Source organism: Salmo trutta, chromosome 3 (genome assembly GCF_901001165.1).
Source record: "Salmo trutta chromosome 3, fSalTru1.1, whole genome shotgun sequence".
Classification (NCBI taxonomy): Eukaryota; Metazoa; Chordata; class Actinopteri; order Salmoniformes; family Salmonidae; genus Salmo; species Salmo trutta.
In genome coordinates this window covers 33731289-33756254 of record NC_042959.1, presented here as the reverse complement: position 1 = coordinate 33756254, position 24966 = coordinate 33731289, and the positions used below count along the sequence as shown (strand labels likewise).

The 24966-nt window shown below is 45.6% G+C and overlaps 1 protein-coding gene across 24 annotated transcripts in view; it reads right to left on the bottom strand.

Annotated features, from left to right (window-relative positions):
* The window catches only part of LOC115173577 (protocadherin alpha-C2), a 231451-nt gene that overhangs the window by 30695 nt on the left and 175790 nt on the right, over window positions 1-24966 (bottom strand). For 21 of the 24 annotated variants that reach the window (XM_029731816.1, XM_029731944.1, XM_029731874.1 and 18 more), the window contains one exon: window positions 634-692. The exons of 1 other annotated variant lie outside the window; for it this stretch is intronic. In XM_029731816.1, coding sequence (XP_029587676.1) covers window positions 634-692 — 59 coding nt within the window. Of the gene's footprint in view, window positions 1-633; window positions 693-4653; window positions 7910-24966 lie in introns of those variants that run through there. 2 more of the 24 variants (XM_029731807.1, XM_029731972.1) reach the window with 2 other exon arrangements.

Below are 24966 nucleotides of genomic sequence, written 5' to 3'. Positions count from 1 at the left end.
GAAATATGAGATGGAAGGAAGTTCCATGCAATTAGGGCTCTATATAATACTGTACGCTTTCTTGAATTTGTTCTGGGTTCGGGGACTGTGAAAAGACCCCTGGTGGCATGTCTGGTGGGATAAGTGTGTGTGTCTGATCTGTGTGTAAATTGACTACGCAAACAATTTGGGACTTTCAACACATTATTGTGTCTTATAAAAAGAAGAAGTGATGCAGTTAGTCTCTCCTCAACTTTTAGCTATTTATATCAGCCCTCTGATTACAATTAAGAGCCAAACATGCCACTCTGTTCTGGGCCAGTTGCAGCTTAACTAGGTCTTTCCTTGCAGCACTGGACCACACGACTGGACAACGATCAAGATTAGACAAAACTAGAGCCTGCAGAAATTGCTTTTTGGAGTGTGGCTGACTCAGAAGGAAATTCTTCTGCTGTGCTATTGGGTTTGGTATCCATTTTAATTAAACAAGCAGCAGTGTGAGTAATACTTATAGTGGAGGGGAATGGATAAAGTAACATATGATTTATGAGGGATTAAAAGGAATGGAATGCCGGTGAATTATGAATCACGAAGTAACATTCTAATGGACAGTGGACACCTTTTGAGGTATGGTAAAAGGTTATATGTGCTTACCTCTGCATCCCAGCCCTAAGTGAAGCAGAGTAACGCCAGTCTGAATTGGGCACCTTGGGCTGCAAGAGAGACAGAGAGAGAAATGGATTGGAGTCTTAGGTACTGAAAGAGATCACACAGGCAAAGCCCAATATCTTCTCATGAATAAGTCATGGCGTGAACTACAAGTATGTGCACCAACACTCATCGTGAAGGCAACAGCTTGCCTCTGCCTGTGGAGAGAAATGAGTGATGAGTTGCACTGGACCTTCCCTGCTCCCCTCCTTCTTTCCTCCATTCCTCTTCCCCTCTTCCCTGTCCTCTGTGAGAGTGATGACTTTGAGAGATGAGCCTGTTCAGTGCCCAGACCAGACCGGTCCCCTGCCTCTCTGCCACAGTCCCTCAGGCCCCCCTCTTCCTGGGTCAAACCACTCAGCTCCAGGGGATACGCTCCGTTAGAATGGCGACCCAACGGAATTCGGACGGCGCTGTTTTTGTCGAAGGGCTGCATCAGAGCTGCAACTGTCCACCTCTCCACCCTTCCTCTTTCTCCCTCGCTTTCTATCACTCTTTCGCTCGGAATGTCCTTCTTACTAATTGAATATTTGATTTATTTCTATTTGATGTATTAGGCGTGGTTTAAGGATCTGGAAAAAATGCTAGCCCCAATCTACCGCCCTCATTCATCTCAGCGCTCTCCTATCTCTATGTCCTCCATTTTATATCCAGCTGTCGCTCTGTCTCTTTCATTTTATTCTCCTTTCCCCCCTCTGATCAAAACCTTGTGTGTCACTGTCACAGAATCAGCCTGAGCTGGTCCGACAGACCTCACCATGGTAACTACATGGATCCCCCCCCACCCCACCCCTCCTCATCTCCTTCTGTTTCAGGTCACAGGTGGAGGAGGAGAGGTGAGGTGATGGGGGAGGTGAGGGGGAGGCGATATCAGCTTAACCCCCTCAGGCCCGCACCTGGACAGAGAATAAATGTGACACCCCCATCACAACAGAGCCGTGAGGGAGGCGTGTGAAACGGCCATAACCTCTGTCTGCAGGCTCTGTCTGTAGTGACATCTACAGGTGAACTCTGAATACCAGACAACACTTGGGGATGTTTCCAAGTTGATAATGTGCTTTAAAAAAAACACAAGTCTTACTGTAAAAAGTGAATGGAAATGCATTTGTGTCACATAGTGAAACCATATGACATGAGATGTCCAACTCATTGTAATGTTCTGAAACAGAGACGATCACCGTATGGGCCTAGGATCAGATGACCAATTTCCCATTCCTAACCTCAACCATTATGGGGTAAAAAAAAACACATCTGATCTTAGATCAGTGGTAGGAACAAGCTCTACCTTCTTCACAGTGGTGACCCATTTCCCGTGCTGTCCACAAGACAGATGTTAACTTCCTGGAGATGGAAAAAAATCGACCGTAGTCTCTCCACGCAGCACATTCATCACCCTGAAATCCAATATGTGGCCCAAATGAGAAAACCTGGTATTCCTCCAGAAGTCACACATACAGGCTCTATCAGCAATACACACAGGACGTAACGCGATGACAGAGAGTTGATATTGTGAATTTGAATTTGGTTTCTGTATCAGAGAGAGAGAGAAATCAAGATAGAATGTTTTTATCCCTATGGGTTTCCTGTGTACTCCCTTCCTCCCTTCCTCCCTGTGTGAAAACAAATGAGGGACTTAATAAGGCCCTGTTTTTTTATTTTTCTTTCTCTCTCTGCCTCTGAGTGGACACCCCTCGCATGGATACAGCGCTCGCACCTCCACCATCGAACGCCTTGTCCAATCGCCTTGCTTTCCCCGTCCTCATGTAACCGATCAATCCCACCGTGGTATCGAGAAACACGTCGCCGACAGTTAATTACAAAGCTAGAGCAAACATGACTGGCATTTAATGAGGGAAACCACCAGGGATAGAGGAGCAATTACCTGAACATTGTTTTATTCCCCCCTTTCCATCCCCTTTTACCCCCCCTGCCTCATTATTTCACCCTTTCCATCCCCTTGTACTCCCCTACCTCATTTCTTCTTAATTCCTTTTTATTGTGTATAATTTCAGCCAGTCGTTTTGAAAATAGAGCTCAAGAGCAAAAACCGATCCCCGAAAAACGTTTCACATTTGTGCGAAACGTACTCCATTTTGTATATGTTGCGTCCTGAATTTGTTTTTTTTGCGAAATAACAATAATTCAATTCTTGCGATTCGTACGATATGTTACGAATTCCAATTCGTAAATTAAGTTACACGTGTGTATTAAAGTGCTTAAGATCCCAATTCATCTCTTTGAAGGCTTAAATGTTATCTTAACTTCAAATTAGCCGTGTCGATAATGTACATATTTTTTGGGTCATAATTGTCCTTTTCTCTACTGTGTTTTTCTATGACAACCATGCAGTCAGAACAGTTTCCTAGGGCAACAGTCACCAGGTTCCACTTTACACCTGGAATGAACCACTCCATGAATGATGTAAAGGCACCGGACACATAGCTACTAATAGTTTGATTCTGGTTTTCCCTGCTTCTCAAATGATGCCAAATGAATGAGAAAACTCAGTAAACTGAAGATGGGACTTTGATCCAGTCTGTCCATCTCCCTCAAATTCCATTGCTAACCCACTAAACCAAACTCAGGGCATTTGCCCTGAGCGTGACTGACCCGTGGGGATTGTAATGGAGTAAGACCCATGACTATTTAAGTTGGAGAGAGCAACACTAATGCCCAGACTATCTCTCTGTTCAGAGAGACCACGCCAGACTAGTCTTTGCCCATTGAACCAGAACTAGAGGACCGATCAGATTGGTCTAGTGCGACCTCACCCAGTCAATCACAATAACCCTTTACACACTAAACCCTTTACACACTAAACCCTTTACACACTAAACCCTTTACACACTAAACCTAGCACTCCAATCAAGTTTCCAAAAGTCTATTCAACCGTACAGACGTGTTCTAGAATAAAGCGATCAAAGCAATCCCACTGCCCCTTTAGAAACAGACAGTTTCTAAACCATCGGCCCCATATCATTTCTAAAACAATCTCCTCGCAAATAACCAAGATATGTTGCAGTTGTCTCTTGAGTGTAGTACTGCTGACAAAGGTTGTAGCAGTACAGTACACAACAGAGAGAAGAAGGTGAGTGAGATATGGAGAGAGACATGTTTTCCCTGAATACCAGTATTTTTGTAACAGCTCTCTAAAACGACCACGGAGGAGCGAGGCGCAGTAACATCTGATAGCTGCCGTTTGTTTCTGATGATTCAGGCTCTCGAAAGAGGCTCCGAGCACCACACACACACACACACACACACAACACAGAGATAAGAGCGTATCCACCCACCAACACAAACATGCACACAAGCACACAGCTCCCACAAAGAAGCTCTGAGCTCGCCTGCACCCCGCACAGCTAAAAATCTAAACACATTCACAAAGCGCTCGAGATATTAGAGAACACATTTTCCGACACCGCACACATGTACGTAATGTACAGCCAGAGCTCACAACAGAGCATTACACAGCAAAAATACCTTTACTACCGCAACACAAAGCAATCAGTTCAGGTAACCCAGGTAACCCAGGTAACCCAGGTAACCCAGGTAACCTTCTGACAAAAAGAAACAAAGGATAAAAAGAAGAACTTGGAGAGGCACTGTGATTTTCAGGTGTTCGATTCTCAAGGCCTGTGACACAAGAGCGTATAAATGATTTCGGTGATTTCAAACTTGACCATATCTGCAACAACAAAAAAATATTGAAAAAGAGCAGAGTTGAATATTGCATAAACACAACCAAAAAGATGAGAACTCCTCTACACCCCTCCCTGCATGAAAACTGTAAATGCCAAACACTGTTCCACAAAACACTGCCAAGGGGAACAACCCAAATAATACATCTCCCCCAAAAAAACAACGCATGAAACGGCTTTGTGGTCAGTTGGGATGTGTTGTTGGGATGGGATGACGGGACACACACACACACACACACACACACACAGAGACACACACACACACCTGTATCGCAGTTGCGTCTGGCATGCTGAGCCTGCGCACAAACATCTGGCTCTGTCCACTCTGGCTGGTGACGTATCCCCCAGAACCCCAGGTGCCGCTGTGGGGCCGGCCCGTGTTATAGAACATGAAGGTGTCGCTCCCCGACGTGGCCGTCATGCATGTCTTATAGCAGTACGTTTTGGTCATGGAGCCGTTCCCCCGCACCTCGATGTAGTGAGGCTCCACTTTCAGGTCTCTCCTCAGAGCAATGTTATTGTTGGGTTGACCCTGACCTCCTCCTCCACCTCCCCCACCACCGCCACCTCGACCCAATGACCCTCCACCCCCGCCGGCCGAGGTGCCTCCCTCGGGGACTCTCTTCTGGGACACACAGCATGGGGAGCAGGAGCCGGGCTGGGTGCAGTAGGCGTGACAGCGGACGATGGCCAGCACCACAATGGTGACCAGGAACACAAAGGTGGTGGCGCTCAGGGCCACGATCAGGTAGAGGGTCACGTTGGAGAACAGTAGCGGGCTGTGAGGCCTGATGATACGTTTGGGGTCGGGGGTCAGCTTGGGCGGCAGCTCCATGACGTGCACGTTGATGGTGGCGGTGGAGGAGAGCGGCGGGAGGCCATGGTCGCGGACCAGCACGGTGAGCAGGAAGGAGGTGGAGTTGTCCTCGCTGACGCGCCGCGTGGTGCGGATCTCCCCCGTGTGCTCGTGGACTTTAAACAGGTCCAGCTCGGAGGTGATCTGCTCCAGGACGTACACCAGCCAGGCGTTCTGACCTGCGTCCCCGTCCCACGCCACCACCTTGGTCACCAGAGCCCCCGCCTCCGCATTCTTCATCAGCGTCTCAGTGGTCCGCGTCCCATTGGCTGGAGGATGGACTATCCTGGGGGAGTGGTCGTTCTGGTCCATGATGTAAACATAGACGGTTGCCACGCGGCTGAGGGGCGGCACGCCACCATCCTGGGCTTTCACCTGGAAGTGGAACTCTCTGAGCTTCTCAAAGTCGAAGGCTCGCAGGGCATAGGCCTCGCCCGTGTCGGGTTTGATGCTGACGTAGCTCGCCACGGGGATTCCGTGGTTGTTGTCATTGAGGACGGTGTAGGTGATGCGAGCGTTCTCCCCGGCGTCAGCGTCCAGAGCCTTCACCACGCACATTGAGGCCCCGGGCGCGTTGTTCTCCGTCATGTACACCGTGTAGGACGTCTGTTCGAAGCGAGGAGGGTTGTCATTGACATCCGCCACGTCAACTTTAATGGTCATGTGTGAGGAGAGGGCCGGGGTCCCTCCGTCAACGGCGGTTACCGTGACGTTGTAGGTGGAGATGGTTTCCCGGTCTAGGAAGGCGGAGGTGACCAAGGTGTAGTGGTTCCGGAAGGACTTGATCTTAAAGGGGAGGCCAGGTTGGATCTCCAGGGTCACCTGTTTGTTCTGGGCGGAGTCCCGGTCATTAACGCTGATCAAGGCCACCACCGTGTCTGCCCGAGCGTCCTCGCGGACTGGGCTGGACAGAGAGGACAGCACGATCTCTGGGATATTGTCATTCACATCCAAAACCTCTACAACCACTTTACAGTGGACGGCCACCGCAGAAGGGCCCCTGTCCATAGCTTGTATGTACATCTCATAGGAGTTAGTCTCCTCATAGTCTATGTTGTTCTTCACTCGGATCTCTCCTGTATCTGTGTCCATGGAGAACATTTGTCTCACCCTCTCTGGCGTGTAACTGCTGAAAGAGTAAAACACCTCCCCGTTTGTGCCTTCATCCGGGTCTGTGGCGTTTAACTTTATCACCAGAGCGCCCTTGGGCGAGTTCTCTAACAGTTTCACTTTGTACACGGAGTTGTCGAACGCGGGCACATTGTCGTTGGAATCCAGGACATGAACGTTGATTTTGGCTGTGCCCGTGCGCGCCGGGGTGCCTCCGTCGACAGCTGTCAGTATGAACTGATGAGACGGTGTATGCTCGCGGTCAAATGGCTTTTTAAGCACGAGCTCGATGTGCTTGCTGTTTGCCACGGGCTTGTTGGAGTCCAGCGCGAGGTGCTCGTTGTTGCTGAGCCGATAGAGCCGAACCGAATTTGAGCCATCGTCTGCATCCTGCGCGCCTTCGATGGGGAACCGGGACCCCGTTATAGCAGACTCCGATATCTCCAGCTGGTATTCGTCCCGGGGGAACTGTGGCGAGTTGTCATTCGCATCCAGAATCTCCACCTCTACGTTATGCACCTCGAGCGGGTTCTCAACCACCACCTCTAGGTTGAGGGAACATGTGCCGCTGAATTCACACAGCGTCTCTCGGTCGATGCGGTCACTCACCGACAGCTTGCCGTTTTTATGATTTATGTTGAAATATCTCCTTGCGCTGTCCGAGGTGATTCGGATGCGTCGGGAAGAGAGCTTTCGCAGGTCCAGACCCAAATCTCGAACAATGTCGCCGACCACAGCCCCGTTCTCCAGCTCCTCCGGAATGGTGTATCGTATTTGTGCATTTGTAAGGCCACTGAGTAGAAAAATTACCAAATAAAAACTAAAAGGCACATTCTGCGTTATGCTGTAACAGCGTCGCGCCGCCACAGCCATCGCAAGCAGGCAGGATCCGCAGACGGATTAGAGAAAGCTTTCCGCCTTTTTAGCTTGCCGTGCGTCCCCACCCGCCACATTAAAAACTGGGGAAGAGTCCGTGCGTTACCCCCTACTATGTGCAGGACGACCAAAGCATCCTCTCCTGTACAGGTGCTTGTTTAAAAGGACGGTTTCCCATTACATCCATGTTTTCCTTTGTCTGTTTGGTTACTGCTTTTTTTCTCTCTTCTCTCTCCTCCGCGCGGCTGACTCTTGTTTCCCTCTCACGGGTGCTGCCTATCGCTTTCTCCCTCTCTCTCTCCTCTCTCTCCTTCCCCCTCCCTCTCTCTGTGCGATGGTGTCTGTGGGCAGCGGGGGAGGGGGAGGGGAGAGCCTTACTCTCAAACGGTGCTGGCTGCATTTCGGCACCTCCGACAGCGTCAAATAAAAATAAAAATGCCATTCACACCTCGGGAATACGAATACTAATTTGTATCATTATTTTCAACAGTCGATCGTTTCTGACATTTCTAAGAGAATGTATTTGAGCAGACTAGTAGTTTTTTTTTATCCGAGGGAGAGCGAGCGAGTGCCACCGCCCTTTTCATTGTGTGCTGGGATACATTGACGATCTGTTTTCTCAGTACGCCCAAGCGATTACTTCTCTCTTTTCATTGATCCAAACGAGCAATTACGCCAAAGCTCGAAGAAAAATCGAAGAAATAGAAATAAAACGAGTAACGGATATTTAATCGAATAAAAATAAGCTATGGAAATAGGGTTAATAAACCCCTTAACTAAAATATATAAATATATAACTTTTTCATTGTATTTGTTCGGCAATTATCATCGAAAAATGTATCGTTTAACTGTAAGTATAAGCGCAGCAACTTTGGAAACATTGAGCCTACATCATTCCAGTAAAGAGGGGGATCTGTCCTTGAAATGCGTCGATGGATTCAACAGGGCAATGCAAATCGAGTTAGGGCTGAGCATTAAAAGATGGAGTTATCAACACACACTCTTAGAAAAAAAGGGTTATTTTTGCTTCTACATAGGCTACCTATAACGTTTTGGTTCCCTGGATGAGATTAAAGAACACTTTAGATTCCTAAAGAAAAAGGTGCTATATTCACACTATATATATACAAAAGTATGTGGACAACCCTTCAAATTAGTGGATTCGGCAATTTCAGCCACACCCGTTGCTGACAGGTGTAAAAAAATAATTAAAAAAAATAGAGCACACCGCCATGCAGTCTCCATAGACAAACATTGGCAGTATAATGGCCTTACTGAAGAGCTCAGTGACTTTCAACGTGGCACAGTCATAGGATGCCACCGTTACAACAAGTCAGTTTGTCAAATGTCTGCCCTGCTAGAGCTGCCCTGGTTAACTGTAGGTGCTGTTATTGTGAAGGGGAAACATCCAGGAGCAACAACAGCTCAGCCGCAAAGTGGTAGGCCACACAAGCTCACAGAACGGGACTGTTGAGTGCTGAAACGCATGGCGGGTAAAACATCATCTGTCCTCGGTTGCAACACTTACTACCAAATTCCAAACTGCCTCTGGAAGCAACATTAGCACAAGAACTGTTGGTCGGGAGATTCATGAAATGGATTTCCATGGCCGAGCAGCCGCACACAAGCCATGCCAAGTGTCGTCTGGAGTGGTGTAAAGCTTGCCACCATTGGACTCTGGAGCAGTGGAAACGCGTTCTCTGGAGGGATGAATCACGCTTCACCATCTGGCAGTCCAACGGACGAATCTGGGTTTGGCGGATGCCAGGAGAACGCTACCTGCCCCAATGCATAGTGCCAACTGTAAAGTTTGGTGGAGGAGGAATAATGGTCTGGGGCTGTTTTTCATGATTTGGGCTGGGTCTCTTAGTTCCAGTGAAGGGAAATCTTAAAGCTACAGCATACAATGACATTCTAGACGATTCTGTGCTTCCAACTTTGTGGCAGCAGTTTGGGGAAAAGCCTTTCCTGTTTTAGCGTGACAATGGCCCAGTGCACAAAGCGAGGTCCATACAGAAATGGTTTGTCGAGATCGGTGTCAAAGAATTTGCCTGGCCTGCACAGAGCCCTGACCTCAACCCCATTGAAGATTTTTGGGACGAATTGGAACGCTAACTGCGATCCAGGCCTAATAGCCCAACATCAGTGCCCGACCTCACAAAGGCTCTTGTGTCTGAATGAAACCAAGTCCCAGCAGCAGTGTTCTAACATCTGGTGGAAAGCCTTCCCAGAAGAGTGGAGGCTGTTATAGATGCAAAGGGGGACCAACTCGATATCAATGCCCATGATTTTGATATACTTTTGGTCAAGTAGTGCATTCAGTGCATTTGGAAAGTATTCAGACCCCTTGGCTTTTTACTCAATTTGTTACGTTACATCCTTATTCTAAAATGGATTTAATAAACAATTTTGACAAAACGCAAACAGGTTTTTAGAGTTTCATAGCAAATGTATTCAAAATAGAAAAACAGATACCTGATTTACACAAGTATTCATACCCTTTGCTATGTGACTCGATATTGAGCTCAGGTGCATCCTGTTTCCATTGATCATCCTTGAGATGTTTCTACAACTTGATTGTAGTTCACCTGTGGTAAATTCAATTGATTGGACATGAATCGGAAAGGCACACACCTGTCTATGTAAGGTTCCACAGTTGACAGTTCATGTCAGAGCAAAAACCAAGCCATGAGGTCGAAGGAATTGTACATAAAGCTCCGAGACAGGATTGTGTCGAGGCACAGATCTAAAAATTCTTCAGCATTGAACATCCCCAAGAACACAGTGGTCTCCATAATTCTTAAATGGAAGAAGTTTGTAACCACCAAGACTCTTCCTAGAGCTGGCCGGCCGGCCAAACTGAGCAATCGGGAGAGAAGGGCCTTGGTCAGGGAGGTGACCAAGAACCCGATGGTAACTCTGACAGCGCTCCAGAGTTCCTCTGTGGAGATCGGAGAACCTTCCAGAAGGACAACCATCTCTGCAGCACTCCACCAATCAGGCCTTTATGGTAGAGTGGCCAGACCGAAGCCACTCCTCAGTAAAAGGCACATGACAGCCCGCTTGGAATTTGCCAAAAGGCACCTAAAGACTCTCAGACAATGAGAAACAAGAATCTCTGGTCTGATGAAACCAAGATTGAACTCTTTGGCCTGAATGCCAAGCGTCACATCTGTAGGAAACCTGGCACCATCCCCACTGTGAAGCATGGTGGTGGCAGCATCATGCTGTGAGGAGACTAATCAGGATCGAGGCAAAGATTAATGGAGCAAAGTACAGAGAGATCCTTGATGAAAACCTGCTCCAGAGCGCCCAGGACCTCAGACTGGGGCGAAGGCACACCATCCAACCTGACAGAGCTTGAGAGGATCTGCAGAGAAGAAAAGGAGAAACTCCCCAAATATAGGTGTACCAAGCTTGTAGCTCAAACCCAATAAGACTCGAGGCTGTAATTGCTGCCAAAGGTGCTTCAACAAAGTACTGAGTAAAGGCTCTGAATACTTATGTAAATGTGATATTTATTGTTTTTGCGTTGTCATTATGGGGTATCGTGTATAGAGGGGAAAAAAACGATATCATCAATTTTAGAATAAGGCTGTAACTTAACTAAATGTGGAAAAAGTCAAGGGGTCTGAATACTTTATGAATGCACTGTATACCCAGTGAAGTCAACAAACCTTGAGGGTTATATCCTTATAGCCTACCCCAGAGTATAATGGGGATTTTAGAAAACAACAGCTAACAAAAGATAACCCAGTCACATCAAACTCTGAACTGAGCGGTATTCCCTTTTCATTTGTTTCAGCTGTTTTGCATTGACATTTATATCTATAGTAATGATGCTGCGGCACGATTTCGCCTGGTCAGAAAAATGTCTAGTTGTCGTCCGACATCCTTACCTCTCTATGGCAGCGGAAAGATAGAATTCCTGTTTTGCAACATTGTTGCTGAGGCCTGAGTGGCAAACATACCTCTGCCGTTGCAAACTAACTGTTAGCTAGAAACAACAGGACATAATGTGTTTAATAAAAGCATGCACTCTTAGGTTAAAAAAAAGTTTTTTTTAATATAGAACCTTCTGGTGAATTCGAAATTTGACATTCCTGCATGACGACGCAAGAGGACGGTGTTTGAACCAACTTGCAAGTAGCCTAACGTTACCAATTTTCAATGTATTAAAGGAAAGCAAAGTTGATTTATTTAATTCAAATATATGAAGCCAGAGTCATATGATAAACTATAGGCTAGATAAATAAAGTTTAGATGAATAAAGTTTAAACATTAATAGGATATCAAAAGGGTTCTATATTCCTATCAAAGGTTTTCTATATAGAACTTTTAGGGGTTCCATATATGAAGCAAGCGATTGAACCCTTTTTGGTTCTATGAGGGACTTTTTATTCTAAGAGTGCAGAGACAAAGAACGAGCAAAACAAAACAACACAGAACTAAATAAATAAAAGCTGTATCCTAACTAAGAATGCGTTATAGGATTTTATTCAATGCCTTTTCGCCATCGTTCTCCTTCCGCTACTCTATTTGAACTCGTTCAGCAGCTCTAAAAGCAAAGTGAGTTGTGTCCAGCGCTCTGTCGCTGTCCTCGAGCCCTAGAGCTGAAAGACAATTCAGATGTCATTGGCTGCTCGCGAGCTCCTCTCACTTATTGCCCGGAGAGTGACAGATGGGTTGATCATACAGTATATTAAGATTACAGAGGTACTTGGCTGCCGCTCCAGTTTCACATCATATTCCTCGCAGTAGAATATAACAGGACCCCCACCCCCCCCCCCACCCCCAATATGTCGTCATATGAAGCATGTTCACTTCGGGTGAACGGGCGAAACGAACCAGGTCATCCAACAAGATGCTCGAGACTTGCCTCTCCGCCAATCTGTCAAAACAAGCTAACATGTCCTCTCCTGTCAGACCCAAATTGCTGAAATAGTATAGAGCGCGTGCAAATTGCAGATGTGGAAAGCGTGGGCACGAAGAATTTAGACGAATTGCGATCACTTGACTAGTTACTCTGCATTTCCTTTCGACAGTCTCCCTTTCCCCAAACATCTAGCTTAGATATATCCTATTAAAAATAAACGAATTTAATCTTCCACTTGACGTAAAAGACCAAAATAAGTTTGCTAATTCATTGTTTTTCACAAAACCCTATTCTAGAATCCATCTGAGTGCTGGGAACGCTTTCACCCACAAATAGACTAACTAACCCCTGTCGGTTTTAGAGATAGCTTTGGGGACAGTTTACAACAAGCAATAGTCATTTAATAGCCTGGCAGGCATGAATATACACATACTGACGTGGTTCCTGGCGACTTGATACACTTTCTTAAAAAGTGGACCTCAGGTTTATAGACGATCGTGACATACTTTCATTTATTGAAAATCCTGCGCCACCGCCGCTTCTAAATGATCACACTGGACAAATTGTCTGGCTATATTAGACGACATGGTAGTAAAGTGTAGAATGCATATAATTCCACAACCAACGGTAGGTCTACATCTACGGTTGAGTTAAGGGTTAAGCTGGTTCCTCATTTAAATTCCACTCAATGTCTCAAACACCTCAAACATCTGGCCATGGGCCCGAGGAGGCTCACTGCGCATGTCTGACCGCAGGTGGTCTGGTAGTGGAGTAAAATGCCCACATCTTCCCGCTCAGACTTTCCTGCTAATTAGTACAGTCTGAACCCATGTACCCCTATTAGAATCCAATTTAAAATCAGATTCAATTCAATTAAGAGGGGCCTCTTACTCCTAACCCAATCAGTACGACAAAGTGAGGGGGAGGATCTCTCGACACTGCCTAATTTATTTTCTATACCAAATGCATGCAGCGGTTCATAATGAATTGAATCCCGGCTCTCGTCTCATCTTCGATCCTTTTACCTCTTGAAGAGCTCTCGAAAGTTGGATAACACTCAGACAGGCACCAGTTTGCTAGACAATCGGCTTTTATAATAGTCAAATTGATTGAGTCCTACAGTGAGTGAAGTGTCATTCAAAGTAACACTGGGACCTACACTTCACTGTGACCTAAACGCAGGGTTTTGCCACTGGGTGGCAAATCCGGGCATGCGCCCCCCCCCCCCCCCCCAATAGAATTTGTGCCCCCCAGGTTTTGTTTCCCCATAAACATAGCATATGGTGTATGACCTGCACAGCGGCTATATGCCACCTCAACCTCGTCTCAGAGCATTTCATATTATTGTGTGTGTAAATCCGAGACACTCCTTTTAGTACAATATGCTACGTTTTCTACGGCATGTATTCATTTGTGGCTGTCCATCACCTATTTCATATGATATGTTACGATGAGAAAAGAAGAAGAAACCTGCTCTTGCTAGAATCACTGCTCTTTATCAAGCTTTACATATCGGCCTCAAGGCCTATGATATGTTACAACATATTACATGTTATGAATTTGCAAAACGTACAATATGATACGAATTTGCAAAAACTACAGTATGTTCTGAATTTGGAAAATGTATGACATATGTTACGAATTCCAGCTAGGTGGCTAATGTTAGCTAGGTGGCTAATGTTAGCTAGGCTAGGGGTTAGGGATAAGTTTAGGAGTTAGGTTAAAGGTAATGGTTAGGGTTAAGGGAATGGTTAGCTAACATTCTAAGTAGTTGCAAAGTAGCTAAAAATGACTAAGTAGTTGAAAAGTTGCTAATTAGTGTAAATGTTAAAGAGTCCGTGATCAGATTTGAACTCCCAACCTTTGGATTGCTAGACGTAACCGTCTGTCTTATGTAACCATACCAAACACAACATATCCTACTCATTTGATTCAGAGGGGTTGGGTTAAATGCGGAAAACACATTTCAGTTGAAGGCATTCAGTTGTACAACTGACTAGGTATCCCCTTTTCCCCCTTTAATTTGATGTCCCAGATTTACATTTACTATGTTACGTCTAGTCTATGAGACCAGGCTGATATGCCAGGTGTGTTCTTGTGATCTGAGGGAGGGTGGGGGGGGGGGGGGGGGTGTAATAATGTAATATTTAGCGGTTCAAATCCAAAAATGCATTCTGATTGGGCAGCAAGTCATGCAATGTCATAAGGTAACACCTTCATTACCTTGTTTAAGAAGCTCATTGGATCCCACCCAGGACGGGGTCAAATTATGCAGACAGCTACAGCTAATAATAAGCTAGCTAGTATCCAGCTTCGTTAAGTGTTGGTAGCAGCGCACTGAATAATTGCAGCTGGCTAAGCTTTGATCAGCATGGACATCTGAAAATTGCGGAGGACCATGTCGAGAGAGATGCCAAACTCATCGAGTAGCCTGTTGACCCTACCACCGAAGTTGAGGAGCCTACAGCAGCAAATGTAACACCCGCTGGTCAACAAGATCGAGAAGAGCCAGGGTGTAGCACCAGCAGCACAACAGAAACATCCCAACAAGCACCTGCACATCCGTTACCCCAGCCACTAGCAACTGACGAGCTGTTGCATCGAACCAAACCTGAACCGGTGGAAGCAGAGTTTATTGTTGTTCGCACATTCTTACAAAGTGAAATCCCAACCACAGGCAGCAACAACAAAACGGAGCTTACTCAGTGTTCTTCAAAGATACGGCGGGCCTTTGTCAGCAGTGTTGACTGTGCTGTTGGCACTGAAACATGGATTTAAAATGCTCCCACATGCATGTCACCCTGGAGCCGGCCTGATTACCATTTGGGACATCTACAGCAATGTGCAAAAACCCCTGCTCCACCCTGAAGAACGTATCCAGTAAACACAGACACGGCATGTTACATCAGATCAACAGAAAGCCTTGCTCGTCCAGCTGGCATTTGAGAGGGACCTGACAAGTACATTTCGCCAGGAAGGAGAATGGAATCAGAAATGTCATAAGGTTCAACACAGCATGGAGGAGGCTGCAAGACTTCCCTGGCCGTCGTGCCAGAATGATTAATTCAATGGTTTTCCGTCATGTCAGACTACTGGCTATTTGGCAGATTTGTGAATGTAATGTATAGTTTAGGACTTTGCTTTTTACTTCAACGCATCTTTTAGATTTTTCTGTGATTCTTAATGTCATTGCTTGCTTTTACGGGTCCAATTGATATATACACAGTGCCTTCGGAAAGTATTCAGACCCCTTTGACTTTTTCTACATTGTGTTACGTTACAGCCTTATTCTGAAATTGATTAAATAGATTTTATCCCCTCATAAATCTACACACAATACCGCATAATAGGTTTTTAGAATGTTTGCTAATTTATTAAAAATAACAAACAGAACTATTACATTTACATAAGTATTCAGACCCTTTACTCAGTACTTTGTTGAAGCCCCTTTGGCAGCGATTACAGCAGCCTCGAGTCTTCTCTGCAGATCCTATTTTCAGGTCTCTCCAGAGATGTTCGATCGGGTTCAAATCCGGGCTCTGGCTGGGCCACTCAAGGACATTCAGAGACGTGTCCCGAAGCAACTCCTGCGTTGTCTTGGCTGTGTGTTTAGGGTCGTTGTCCTATTGGAAGGTGAACCTTCGCCCCAGTCTGAGGTCCTGAGCACTCTGGAGCAGGTTTTCATCAAGGATCTCTCTGTACTTTGCTCTGTTCATCTGTGCCTTGATCCTGACTAGTCTCCCAGTCCATGCCGCTGAAAAACATCCCCAAAGCATGATGCTGCCACCACCATGCTTCACCGTAGGGAGGGTGCCAGGATTCCTCCAAGCGTAACGCTTGGCATTCAGGCCAAATAGTTCAATCTTGGTTTCATCAGACCAGAGAACCTTGTTTCTCATGGTCTGAGTGTCTTTAGGTGCCTTTTGGCAAACTCCAAGCAGGGCTTCTGTCTGGCCACTCCACCATAAAGGCCTGATTGGTTGAGTGCTGCAGAGATGGTTGTCCTTCTGGAAGGTTCTCCCATCTCCACAGAGGAACTCTTCTTCCATTTAAGAATGATGAAGGCCACTGTGTTCTTTGCGACCTTCAATGCTGCAGAAATGTTTTGATACCCTTCCAGATCTGTGCCTCGACACAATCCTGTCTCGGAGCTCTAAGGACAATTCCTTCGACCTCATGGCTTGGTTTTTGTTCTGACATGCGCTGTCAACTGTGGGACCTTATATAGACAGGTGTGTGCCTTTCCAAATCATGTCCAATCAATTGAATGTACCACAGGTGGACTCCAAGTTGTAGAAACATCTCAAGGATGATCAATGGAAACAGGATGCACCTGAGCTCAATTTTGAGTCTAATAGCAAAGGGTCTGAATGATTATGTAAATTTGTATTTCATTTTTAATACACTTTCAAAAAAAATCTAAAAACCTGTTTTCACTTTGTCATTATGGGGTATTGTGTGTAGATTGATGAGTATATATATATTTTTAATCCATTTTAGAAGAAGGCTGTAATGTAACACCATGTGGAAAAAGTCAAGGGGTCTGAATACTTTCAGAAGGCACTCTATACAGGTTTGCGTTATTTGATGGGTATAGGGACAATGACCAATGTAACCTATTAGTTGTGCTCCGAGGTGAGCCTTTGCACGGTGCTCCTGTTGTCCGGCTGTCCACTCCAGTGGTGCTGAAATTGGCAGTGCATTTCGTGTTATGCTTTCATCGCGCTGACTGGCGGTAGCCTGCTGTCCATGGCCCTGAATCGACGGTTACGGTGTGTGCCGTTTTAATGAGCGCATCTTGGGCTTCTCTTCAACATTGCTTGCTTTCTTGTGTGCAAAATGACAGTGTATATGGTTGCATTTCAGATAGGCCTCCATTTTATGTAAATGTTGTATGTCGCAGTAGTAATACCAAGACCTTGTGCAGCTTACTAAAATAAGTAGGCAAACGTTCACTCTGTTGTCATTCATTTGCATTACACAATAGTTGTGTGATAGGCTACTGTAAAAGGGATGTCAAAACTATAGCCTACTTTTTCACCCCTTCCCTGCTCTCTTGCTATAGAGTGTGTGTATGTGTTGCTCTCGGAATGGGCATTTCATCTTATTCGCGGCAGATTCAAATTGACTATAGAATATGCACTTATTTTGATTTAGTTCGCTTTTCTGAAACTCTCCCACAGAAAAAAACCGTGGCTTGGTTACGGTCATTGCCTAGTGTCACAAATTCAACAGAAATGTAGCCTTTAGTTATAGTTATTGAAGCTTAAGCTACGAAGCCTGTAAGAATCTTTGAGCGGATCTGTGCGTGTTGTTAGGCGCAAATTGCGACGATTATTCATTGTTCATGCGTAGGGCCTCGTTTCAGATACATTTTTTGTACATTTGAAAAGTAGTAAAACCAATCTACTGTACCTTGTGTTATCAGGGCTCAGGGTTATCAATACTTGTGACCCCCCCATGGATTTAAAATGACCCCTCAGACATGTCATCCTGGAGCCGGGCTTGCCTAAACAGTAATGCTATTGAATGCTGATCTCATCCTATTGATTTATTTCATCAAGGGAAACTGCAAGCATAGCCTGGAGCTCATTTACTTTTAAAAATGACTCAAACTAAATTTAGTTTTCATCAATTACAAAATTGTCTCAGCCAGTGGTCATTCATTGGTGTATATGTCTATATGTCTATCTCTGGGTAAATCACGCATTCCGGGTAGTAAACATAGTCTGAGTTATAGGCCTATATCAGTATGGTAGACTGAGCATCAAGTTGTTGTTCTGTGTTTATTTGGGACCGTGTGACCTCAGAGATTCCTAGTGCCAGCCTGATTCACCCAGGCACGCAACACGCCCACACAACCCTCCCCTCTCCCGGTGCGGCTCCAGCTCTCCTCCACTGAACCCTCTGCCCACGGCGATGACATGCGCTGGCAGCCCGCAAGACGGCCGCTGAGCGGTGAGTCACTCCGATGCTACAAGTAGATGGATAGATAGCTGAGCGACTCTTCTTCACACTCCAAAGCGAGGCTGAGGGGGTGGCGAACTAGGGAGCTGGAGAGATGCAACGGAAGAGAACAGAGATGGAGGTGCAACGGAACTTGAGTTAGGTTTGATGGACCGAGAGGGAAGTTTTTCATTGGACAGAGTTGGAAATGTTATTTTCTATTTTACATATCCTTTCTTTTTTTCCCCCCAATGCCCAATTTAACTGAGCTGTGGAGATGACACAGCGGGGGTCTCGCGTCGGTCCGTACTCGTAAGTCTCAGAAACATGCGAGCCGCAGCGCTACCCCTGACATTTAGAAGATTCTCCCAGTGGGGCGCCCAAGCTCCATGTTTACGGCAATTTGAGACAGCGATGAAAAGAGGCGACTGTTATCTCGTCAATTACACACATCGCGGAATTTACACCTGGCCTTTTCCACCTCGCTCTGTTGTCTGCCTCGCTCTCTTTCGTGTTCTGCTCTTCTCTCGCTCTCTGTCTATTGGGCTGATGGTACACGGGCAGGTAACTGACATCTCTCTCCCTGTACCTGTTAGAATCCACCAGTCTGTTCCGCCGTTAATTGCACGCCACAGATCTGTGCATTATTTCATTTGCACTCAAGGGGCTCGAGATTAAGTATCTAAATTCCTCCTCTGCTAGACAAACAGACGTTAGTCTCGCCCGAACAAACACAGTACATGTCCCAATTCTCTTCAATGGCTCCCTCTCTCCTCTTGTCCTTTCACCACTGACTGAAGGGTGAAATCATCTATTTTGCCTCTCTGTCTCCCTCTATCCCATCTCTCTCCTCACCAACCATTACTCTCTCTTTCCTCTCTTCCTGCAATCCTCCCCTACTCGTCTCACTCTCACCATCCCCTCTCTTACCCTCTACCAACTGCCCCATACTCTCCCCTCTCAGTGCCTCTATCCTTCCTCTCTACTGTTTCACCTCTCCTTCAACCCCCCCCCCCCCCCCCCTCTCTCTGGGCCAGCTGTGCTGTGTGTCTGTGACATCCGTTGCTCCAGCTGGGAGAGCTGTGGCCCAGGGCCACCAGAATGTCTGAAGTGGAAACACGGGAGCTAATGTCTCTGCTGCTGCTGCCTCTCCCTCTCCACTGTCAGGTCCTCTCTTAAAACCACCCCAGAGAGAGAAGGGGAGCGGGGCAGAGAGCGGGAGGGGAGAGACGAGAAACAGAGGAGGTAAAGAAGGGAGAGAGACTGACAGGAGGAGAGATGGAGCAGTGAATGGGAGAGTGAAAAAGGTTCAGAGCTCTAATTTTCACTTCCTGTGCTCTCTTTTTGGCGCTAGACGAGACATAATATTAATGACCCTCTCCATCCATTATGCAAGACGGCGGACATATTAATAACAGGCTCTCCAGTAACACTCTCTATTAAGACACATGAATTGTCCCGGTTTAAAAGCCATTCGTCCAGCCCCACTCGGCATCTGTTATGCCATGTGGAAGCCCTCCGTTTCTGTGTCACACACACACACACACACACACACACACACACACACACACACACACACACACACACACACACACACACACACACACACACACACACACACACACACACACACACACACACACACACACACACACATGCACACACACAAAGGGACTGGGACCAGCACTGAATCTAGCTCTGGGTGAAGAGACTGAATGAGCATCTGGGCTCTGAGAGTGTCTCGTCTCTTTGTTATCGTCAGCTGCTGTCTCGTCTGGTGTTCTCAGGGCAAGGAGTGATGACCTCATACATGCCCCCCCCCCCCTCCCCCGCGCCACACAAGATGGAGTCAGAGCTTTGAACCACCCTACTGTTCAACGTGAAGAGACACGTACATTATGTGTAGTTACACTGTGCCTATACGTAACTACAACGTCAATACACAGGATTTAGACCTCTTATACAGAACTGCTGCATGGCACAAATCTTGCCACCGTATCACACTGCTAAAATAGGGTACAGCACCCAAAATGGCCACCTGGTTTTCTAGGACTCTTGCTTTTAGGAAATCCATTCAAAATAATAATGAAAAAACAAAATAGCTTTCTCTTTCTCTCTTTCTGTCTCTCGTTCTCTCAACACATGAAAATGCCTGCAGGCTGTTGTGTAGGAGGACAGCAATCACAGCGTCTGTGTTGCCAGGAGAACAGGCCAGAGTGATGAAAAATCTGCATCTACGGGCAGAAAATGATAAAACATCCATTTCCTCAGAGAGAATGATATGTAGGCTATAGGAGGAGACATTGGCGAAAATCTGATATCAACTTTGGAGGGGACAATTACATGAAATTTTCTCAAGAGCAATTCCTGAGGGGGACACCAAAGTAGTGCTGTAAAACATAGCCTACATTGTAATATGGTAAATGTATATTGAGGAACCAAAGAAATAAGGTGTTTGCCGTACTCCTAACTACCGGTACCCAAAACTACACAACTAATCACAACAGCAATACCATTGCCTTTAAAAAATATTAGTTCAGTCACCAGTTTAAGTTGAGAGTGGGGGTATCCATGGCATTTTCCAATTATGTTCCTATTTTACAAGTAAAAAAAATTGAGAACCTTTCATAATGTTGCCAAACAAAGACTCAACAAACTTACCTGAGACTCCCTGTCTCTGCCAGTCTGTCCCTGCATATCAGTCCCCAACTCTGCTGTCTGTGTGCCATCTGTTGCCTGCTCTGCCTAATGACATCATTGTGAAACATTTCCATTAGAATTTCATTTCTTTCTTATGAACATTTTATCAACTAGTCTTTGAGATATTAGGCTACTAGGGTTCTTACTATGCGTTTTGGTGTATTGAAAAATACTCAGATGTCCGTCTTTTATTTTTCTGCCATTTTTCTACCTGGCTGGCTGGCTGGCTACACACACAGTGTGTAGGTTATTTACAGTAGGAGATGGGCTTCTATCATCTTCTATCATTCTATTTGGGCTTCGATCTAAAAGGTAGCTAGCAAATGTGAAACGGATTAAAATGACAAGAGTTGACAGCTGTATGAGTTCACCATTTACACAACATATGCTGCAACCTTTTGTAATTTTAATAGTTTGTTTCATATTGGCTGGCTTCCAACAATAGCTGAATTTGCAAAGCTAGCGAGCACCAATTCAGTTTCAGTGGTGTTTGCTATAATCTTTGCTACCCGGGTTAAATAAAGGTGAAATAAAATAAATTAATAAAAGTTCACTTGCGACAATTTAGCTTTTGCAACGAGACCATTAAATATATTTAAGACAATGGTAGAAGAGAGTGTAGTTCTGTTCAGTTTGGATTTCAGTTTATCGCTAACCTTATCACAGGGACTTTGAAGCACTAACTTACATCATCTGCATGCTGATTCCATCTTTGACGACGCCACATAAATGGAATAGGTACTAGCTAGCTTAATAGTTAATATTTGCGCGCTAGCTCTGCATATTCAGCTAGTGTGTGTGCGCGATTGACTGGATTAACCTCACGTCAGTTACGTGCATTGAGTGCCTTTCAGACAGTAGATACGACCTCTCTGTTACCTAGCAAGCTAAGGAACTGGCAGTGGATCAAACCATTGTGAGGCAAAGGGTGGGGGGGTTGCAATCTTTTGAAACTTAAAAACGCGCTATTAAGTGTCTATAATCAGCACAATTGCTTTCATTGCATATTATTAATATTATTTAAATTACATAGTTATGTTTCAGTGATATATTGGGGGGGACAAATCATATTTTTCCCAGGATGGGGGGGTCGTGTCCCCCCCGTCCCCCCCGGGATTTCCGCCCCTGGGAGGAGAGGCTGACAAACCATGAAAGGAATGGAAGAAACACACTGATCATCCGCATTATCACAAATGACACTTTACTCAATTACTCATCGCATCAAGGAACAATTCTTTTTCTAAAGTGAAGAAAACAAATCCTGACAATTTAGGTAAAGAGAGAGCCCATGCATCAGGCTGCACCACTTATTGGAGGGATGTGATAAATGATGGAGATTCATCCATTTCAATTGACAGCTACAATATCTGCCATATTGTGTGGAACAGGAGGGTTGAGAGATTTTTTTTATGGAACTAAGCGTTTTAAGATTTGTGCCACAGAGCGAGAGAGAGAGAAAAATCCAAGGGGCGGTGTTCTGTCTCAGTGCCAAGAGCACTGCAGCTTGCAGCCAGGACAGGATGAGAGGGAGAAACAGTAGTACTGGGACCTCTATTGGTGTAAGAGGATACTGCAGGGACAGACTCGGCATGGTCTCCACAATGTGTGTGTGTGTGTCTCAATCCGCAGCTCCCCTCCTTTCCTCTCCTCCCGTGTCTGACAGTGTGGTTGTGAAGGACAGTGCCAGGCCCCCTCCAGAGGAGAGAGAAGGAAACTAAAAGATGCTGATGAGAGAATCTATTTCCAATGACAACACCCTCAGCCTGCAGGAGAATCCATGTCTGCAACAAGGCATTACAAATCACACAAGCCAGATCCCACAGATTGATCAGAGCACTCTGTAGTAAACATGATCAACCACACCCGTAAGCGCATAAAAACAGATATAACTAACAGACAACATATCTGGTATTTCTGTCAGGTAGCCTAGAGGTTAAGAGCATTGGGCCAATAATGTTGTATTGTATTGTAATCCAAGATGGCGTAGCAGTCTTTGTCCTGTCGTGTCCCTTGTATATACAGTGAGGGAAAAAAGTATTTGATCCCCTGCTGATTTTGTACATTTGTCCACTGACAAAGAAATGATCAGTCTATAATGTTAATGGTAGGTTTATTTGAACGGTGAGAGACAGAATAACAACAAAAATATCCAGAAAAACGCATGTCAAAAATGTTATAAAATGTTTTGCATTTTAATGAGGGAAATAAGTATTTGACCCCTCTGCAAAACATGACTTAGTACTTGGTGGCAAAACCCTTGTTGGCAATCACAGAGGTCAGACGTTTCTTGTAGTTGGCCACCAGGTTTGCACACATCTCAGGAGGGATTTTGTCCCACTCCTCTTTGCAGATCTTCTCCAAGTCATTAAGGTTTCGAGGCTGACGTTTGGCAACTCGAACCTTCAGCTCCCTCCACAGATTTTCTATGGGATTAAGGTCTGGAGACTGGCTAGGCCACTCCAGGACCTTAATGTGCTTCTTCTTGAGCCACTCCTTTGTTGCCTTGGCCGTGTGTTTTGGGTCATTGTCATGCTGGAATACCCATCCACGATCCATTTTCAATGCCCTGGCTGAGGGAAGTAGGTTCTCACCCAAGATTTGACGGTACATGGCCCCGTCCATCGTCCCTTTGATGCGGTGAAGTTGTCCTGTCCCCTTAGCAGAAAAACCCCCCTTAGCATAATGTTTCCACCTCCATGTTTGACGGTGGAGATGGTGTTCTTGGGGTCGTAGGCAGCATTCCTCCTCCTCCAAACACGGCGAGTTGAGTTGATGCCAAAGAGCTCCATTTTGGTCTCATCTGACCACAATACTTTCACCCAGTTGTCCTCTGAATCATTCAGATGTTCATTGGCAAACTTCAGACGGGCATGTATATGTGCTTTCTTGAGCAGGGGGACCTTGCGGGCGCTGCAGGATTTCAGTCCTTCACGGCGTAGTGTGTTACCAATTGTTTTCTTGGTGACTATGGTCCCAGCTGCCTTGAGATCATTGACAAGATCCTCCCGTGCAGTTCTGGGCTGATTCCTCACCGTTCTCATGATCATTGCAACTCCACGAGGTGAGATCTTGCATGGAGCCCCAGGCCGAGGGAGATTGACAGTTCTTTTGTGTTTCTTCCATTTGCGAATAATCGCACCAACTGTTGTCACCTTCTCACCAAGCTGCTTGGCCATGGTCTTGTAGCCCATTCCAGCCTTGTGTAGGTCTACAATCTTGTCCCTGACATCCTTGGAGAGCTCTTTGGTCGTGGCCATGGTGGAGAGTTTGGAATCTGATTGATTGATTGCTTCTGTGGACAGGTGTCTTTTATACAGGTAACAAGCTGAGATTAGGACACTCCCTTTAAGAGTGTGCTCCTAATCTCAGCTCGTTACCTGTATAAAAGACACCTGAGAGCCAGAAATCTTTTTGATTGAGAGGGGGTCAAATACTTATTTCCCTCATTAAAATGCAAATCAATTTATAACATTTTTGACATGCGTTTTTCTGGATTTTTTTGTTGTTATTCTGTCTCTCACTGTTTAAATAAACCTACCATTAAAATTATAGACTGATCATTTCTTTGTCAGTGGGCAAACATACAAAATCAGCAGGGGATCAAATACTTTTTTCCCTCACTGTATCTTCTTACATCTTTTTCTTCGCATATCTTTTAAAAATATTTTCCTAAACCTCAACTTCTAAATATTCTCCTGCAACCCGCCTCACCCAATGTGGCGTGGATCCGTTTTTTTTTCTTTTTCTAAAGTATTTCTATTTACTTCGGATCTGGAATCCCTCAACTGAAGCTAGCCAGCTAACTACCTACCAGCTATCAGCAAACCATTGCTAGCGGTCATCAGCTAACCTTTAGCTCAGAAAGCTCTCGCCAGTTCGAACAACATGACTCAAACCAGAGCATAATGGACCTATTAATATTTTATATATATATTTTTTTTTCTCATATCCCGGATTCCTACCGCAAACTCTGAACATTTTCACCTGGATCTTCGCAACTAGCTAACCGCAATCCCGGGTGACTACTCCTGGCTAGCGTTTCCATCCCGGAGCAAGCACCAATTAGCCTGAAGCTAGCTCGGCCAGGGCTTCTGTGCTACCACCGAAGCCCACTCCTGGGCTACAATATCCGGACCCCTTCTACTGCCGGTACGGGACACGGAACCCCGCCGATCCTCTACGACTGGAATACCGACATAATCTGCCCGAGGATT